General features: G+C 41.8%; 2 protein-coding genes across 2 annotated transcripts; both read right to left on the reverse strand.

Moving 5' to 3' along the window:
* Positions 1 to 3,222: 3,222 nt before the first annotated feature.
* LOC134328938 (histone H3) lies at positions 3,223 to 3,652 on the reverse strand. Its single transcript, XM_063010180.1, has one exon. The coding sequence runs from the start codon at positions 3,632 to 3,634 to the stop codon at positions 3,224 to 3,226; it is 411 nt and encodes a 136-aa protein (XP_062866250.1). The 5' UTR covers positions 3,635 to 3,652; the 3' UTR covers position 3,223.
* A 659-nt stretch (positions 3,653 to 4,311) lies between these two features.
* On the reverse strand, positions 4,312 to 4,713 carry LOC134328990 (histone H2A-like). The gene has a single exon (XM_063010228.1). The coding sequence runs from the start codon at positions 4,696 to 4,698 to the stop codon at positions 4,312 to 4,314; it is 387 nt and encodes a 128-aa protein (XP_062866298.1). The 5' UTR covers positions 4,699 to 4,713.
* Between the last annotated feature and the right edge of the window lie 963 nt (positions 4,714 to 5,676).

Here is a 5,676-nt window from a genome sequence, read left to right on the forward strand (position 1 = left end):
AATTAGAATAAACCAAATTACACAAACACCCAACAAAAATATCTGAATTATTGGGAAACTAAACTCAAAGTAAAATGCAGTGTTATTTGGCCCTAAACAGACACTACAGTGCAGCAGATTATCTGAGCACAGTATCCGACCCTAAATTAAGAAACACCCTGACGAGGTACAGACTGAGCGCACACGACCTGGCTTTAGAGACGGGGCGACACACCCGGTCCTGGCTGCCCCGGGAGGAGAGGTTGTGCCAGCACTGCACTCTCAGTACAGTAGAGACGGAGCTGCACTTCCTCACCCAGTGTACCAAGTACCACCACATCCACGCCCAATCTTCCCTAAATTTAATACCGTCATCCCCAACTTTACCTCCCTCCCAGACCCCGACAAACTGCCCCACCTACTGGGGGAGCACAGAGAGAGCTGCACACTAGCAGCACTCTATACACACACCTGCCACCAGGTGAGGGACAGTGGGTGACCATGTCCCATACACACACACACAAACTGATTGTTATTACTACCTCTTTACTGTAAATATTATAATTTTTATTGTTATTGTTTTGCACTGTTTTTATTAATATTTCATTCTATTTAAAATAATATTTTATTCTATTTTATTCTATTTTGCACATGTAACTGTTTTGTATATATTTGTTCTTATAGGGCAGTTGTAGCCTAGGGGTTAAGGTACTGGACCAGTAATCAGAAGGTTGCTGGTTCAAACTCCACCACTGCCAGGTTGCCACTGTTGGGCCCTTGAGCAAGGCCCTTAACCCTCAATTGCTTAGATTGTATACTGTCACAACTGTAAGTCGCTTTGGATAAAAGCCTCTGCTAAATGCCATAAATGTAAATGTTTTTATTATTTCTCTGTAACTTGCTTTGGCAATACGAATGTCCTTATTTGTCATGCCAATAAAGCTTCTTTTGAGTTTGAGTGTGTGTGTGTGTGTGTGTGTGTGTGTGTGTGTGTGTGTGTGTGTGTGTGTGTGTGTGTGTGTGTGTGTGAGTGAGTGACTGAGTGACTGAGGGAGAGAGCAAGAGAGAGAGAGAGAGAGAGAGAGAGTGAGAGAGCGAGAGAGAGTAAAATAGTAAGTGTAAAATAATAATAATAATAATAATAATAATAATAATATGACTAATGGATATTGCCTAACCTATAGGCAATCACACTAATAAGTAAAATATGAGTAAAATACTGTGCCACCTGTACTGCTAGAGTCATCTATGTTTTGTTAAATTGAGTGTAAGGGCCATGAATGAGTAAATAACTAAATAAATACATTAAAAAATTAATACCTTAAACAAAACAAAAAAATGTGTAAAACAGTGTTCAGATTATTCTGGAATAAATAATAGTGATGCAAGTCTGTATAAGTTACATCTGTGTTAAAAATGTGTCTGTATATTTCACTTAAAATAGAGGGGGGAACAGTGTCTGTCAGAATTTGGACCCATTCTGTCAAAAGAGCATTTGTATGGCTTCAAATTGATGTTGGTCAGGAGAGCCTCAATCCATATTACCAAAAACTTTAATTCCTCAGCTGTGCAGTGCGATTTCGGTCAGGTCTCTGTGCAGGACACTGGAGTTTTTTGAAGCCGAGCTTCTCTTTATGTGTTTGTGGACTTTGTGCACAGAGGTTTAGTCCTGCTGGAACAGGACAGGGTCTTCCCCTTTAATCTAATTCAGTCATGGTTTTAATCTAACTCGCTTATGACACTTGTTAACACTTGTTAGCTATGGTGGCGGCTGAAACACATGAATTTCCAAATTACAGCAGGCATCATTGTGAATATGGTTGTTTTATCACCATTATTACTATTACCGCTATTATGGTTAACATTAAATATTCTGCTTATTCCTTATGCCTTCATACAACGTGTTTGCATACTACCAATGTACAGCCATACTGTAGATTACACTACAATCAGTTAATACGATATCTGTGTAAAATACATTAAAACATTGTCCCTGAAGGCTTCAGTGTCTATCTAACTATCCATCAACCAATCAATCAAAGAGTTATGAGGATTTTATCAAGTAAATCTTACTAGTTTGTTTTTTCAGTGTCACATGATGAACAGTTTCTGGGTGTTGGTAAGAGAGAAGAATTCAGGGTGAAGTTTTTGAAATTGGTTTGTAGTAGACCTTTTGTATGTTGAGTGTATTTTGGACAATATGTTAAGAAGTGCAGCTCAGTCTCTGTGGTGTTGGTGTTGCACTGTGTACACACTCCTGGTTCTGTGGGGTCCAGAATTTCTTGTAGTGTCCGGTCTCGATGGCCAGCTTGTGTGCGCTGAGTCTGTATTTTGTCAGTGTGGTTCTGTGTTTGATGTCAGTCACTGTACTCAGGTAATCTGCTACAGTGTGCTGTCAATTTAGGGCCGAATAACACCGCATTTTACTCTGTGCTTGTATTTGGCTTCTCCAATAGCTGATGCAGTGTGGTTTTGTGTTTGTGCAGTGGCTGTTGTTGTTTAAATACACATACATACACATACACACAAACACACAAATAGATTTAGTTTGTGTGTTGTCACAGTGTAACCACGAGATGGAAGCCACGCTTCACTAATTGTGTATTGGTTCTCCAAAACATTATAATTACAGTTACTAGTACTACTACTACTATCACCAATAATACTATTATTACAACAACTATAATAGGGAAAAAAAAATCATAATGAGTAATTATGATTATTTACACTTAATATTTTACAGTATGTCTTCTAAAATGCCTGTAATTACCCAGTGTTAATTATCTATAATATTTTTTTTATTATTGATAATGATACATTATTCTAAATAATTATTATTGATTATTAATCGTTTATTCTTTCATTTTTTTGGCATTAGTAGCCTACTCATAACGACTACATTACTCTTACTAACTTAATGCTTTATAGAACCCCATAAACATACACCACTATAAACATTATTAATCATGTGTTATAAGACACCACCTGCCAATCTTTAATCAGCTGTACTTATGTAACCTTGCTTATAATTGTTGTAAGAACATGTCGTAAGGTACATCTCTACACACACACACACACAGCTGTTTTTTCTAATATTCATAACTCTGATAAATGTAACTAATTTATAATTTGGAACCGACACACATAAATAAATGAAAAAGTTATGAAAAGTGCCCATTTCAGTGGAAGCATGTAAGTGGCTCTTAAAAGAGCCTTTGGGGATAACTGGATGGAGTGGGTTCGTTTAAGCACGCTCTCCGCGAATACGGCGGGCCAGCTGGATGTCCTTAGGCATGATGGTCACTCTCTTGGCATGGATGGCGCACAGGTTGGTGTCCTCGAACAGACCGACCAGGTAAGCCTCACTGGCCTCCTGCAGAGCCATGACGGCAGAACTCTGGAAGCGCAGATCGGTCTTAAAGTCCTGAGCGATCTCTCTAACCAGGCGCTGGAAGGGCAGCTTGCGGATGAGCAGCTCAGTGGACTTCTGATAACGGCGGATTTCACGCAGAGCCACGGTACCTGGCCTGTAACGGTGAGGTTTCTTCACACCGCCAGTAGCCGGGGCGCTCTTGCGGGCAGCCTTAGTGGCGAGCTGCTTCCTCGGCGCCTTACCACCGGTGGATTTACGAGCGGTCTGCTTGGTTCTTGCCATCGCGTCTGGAACTCCGTACTTCACGAACTGTAGAACAGAATATGTCAGCCCGCCCAACACGCTCCTTTTAAGTACAAGAGCCGCTCCGCGCTCATTGGGCGTCTTGATGACGCACTTTTCTCATTGGACGAACGTTCTAACGTAAAATGTCGCTTACTGGTCGGTGTTCTGCCGCTGCCTCGTTTCAGAAAACACAGTATTTCCTCTATGCTGTTGGCGGGATTTATAATACTTTCCATTGTTTCTTTGTGCTTTTAAAACACAGCCTACAATCGCATTTAAAGTATATACCTTTTTAAAAATATATTATTGATTATTTCGTTCATTTTGCTTATTATTGTTATTATTAGCATTATTATTGTTCCATGCGTATTACACAAACGCGTTTGTTGCACCACTTTTAATCGTCTATATTGTTGGTTTTGCTACTGCAAGTGATCTGTAACTTCTCTTATGTTTACATACATAGGGACATATGTAAAAATAAATGGGGAAAAAATAAATCACATATTGATTTGGTAATTTTACCATGTCATAGATCATGTGTTGTATGCCGTGTGATTCTATGAAACGATATTACATTTAATTTGTTTACACACTATTTGGGGAAATAGCACTTTATCTGTGGAAATGGGTGGCTCTTAAAAGAGCCTTTTGGTTAGAACACGAGAGCGACTTTACTTGGCCTTGGCTGCTTTCTCGGTCTTCTTGGGCAACAGAACAGCCTGGATGTTAGGCAGCACACCGCCCTGAGCGATGGTTACACCTCCAAGCAGTCTGTTCAACTCCTCGTCGTTACGCACGGCCAACTGCAGATGACGAGGGATGATACGAGACTTCTTGTTATCTCTGGCGGCGTTACCAGCCAACTCGAGGATCTCAGCGGTCAGATACTCCAGCACGGCAGCCAAGTAGACAGGAGCACCAGCTCCCACACGGTGGGCGTAATTACCCTTACGTAGGTGTCTGTGAACACGGCCCACGGGGAACTGAAGGCCGGCACGGGATGAGCGAGTCTTGGCCTTAGCCCTAGCCTTACCACCGGTCTTTCCGCGTCCACTCATTTTGATGATCAGGTGTGTTCGTCGAACAAAACTGGAATAAACTCAGAGAGAGCTCGAAACGGTATGATATAGGCAAACTGGCCTCTCTCCTATTGGCTAAGAGCGAAGGTACAGCTGAGCCAATCCTAAACGCGCCGTCATGTCCCAAGGGAAACACATACTGCCCCCCCCCTCTCTTCTCCTCCGTTCTCCCGCCCGTGTAATGTATGATACAGAAAAGCTTCTCTTAAGCAACAATTACATTATATTATGTCACAATAACATTTACACTAATAATTACATTTTGTAAGGTGCTCATATACGTGAGTGCACATACATATATACATTTATACAGACAGTTTTATGGGGATGTGTGACAAAAGCATTATTACACATAAAACACAAAAATTATTACTCTCCACAAAATATGTATGAATGGATGTATGAACAGTTGTGTGTTTGCATGCTGCTTATACGTATGTATGTGTTTAGGAAACGACTCTTTATGGGAGGAAATAGGTGGCTCTTAAAAGAGCCGTTTTAAGGAAACAAAAATAATAAAACAGGAACAAGTTTACTTCTTCTTGGGTGCAGCTTTTTTGGCCTTGGTCGCTTTGGGCTTAGCGGTCTTGTGTTTGGCTGCCTTGGCTTTTTTAGGACTCTTGGCTGCCTTCTTGGGGGTCGCCGGCTTCTTAGCCTTCTTGGGGCTCTTGGTGGTTTTCTTAGCGGCCGCAGCGGGTTTCTTGACCTTCTTGGGGGACTTCTTAGCGGCGGGCTTCTTGGCTGTTACCTTCTTGGGCTTCTTTGCAGCGGCGGGTTTCTTTGCGGCCTTTTTCACTTTAGGAGCGGCGGCTTTTTTGGCCGCGGGCTTCTTCTCCTCGGTCTGCTTCTTGTTGAGCTTGAAAGATCCTGAGGCGCCGGTGCCCTTGGTCTGCACCAGGATGTCCTTGGTCACCAGGCTTTTGACGGCGAGTTTGACGCGGGAGTTGTTCTTCTCCA

This window comes from Trichomycterus rosablanca, chromosome 15 (assembly GCF_030014385.1).
Source record: "Trichomycterus rosablanca isolate fTriRos1 chromosome 15, fTriRos1.hap1, whole genome shotgun sequence".
Classification (NCBI taxonomy): Eukaryota; Metazoa; Chordata; class Actinopteri; order Siluriformes; family Trichomycteridae; genus Trichomycterus; species Trichomycterus rosablanca.

Excerpts from the sequence above, each read along its gene's own strand:
- LOC134328938 (XM_063010180.1), bottom strand. The coding sequence starts at position 3,634 with ATGGCAAGAACCAAGCAGACCGCTCGTAAATCCACCGGTGGTAAGGCG.
- LOC134328990 (XM_063010228.1), bottom strand. The coding sequence starts at position 4,698 with ATGAGTGGACGCGGAAAGACCGGTGGTAAGGCTAGGGCTAAGGCCAAG.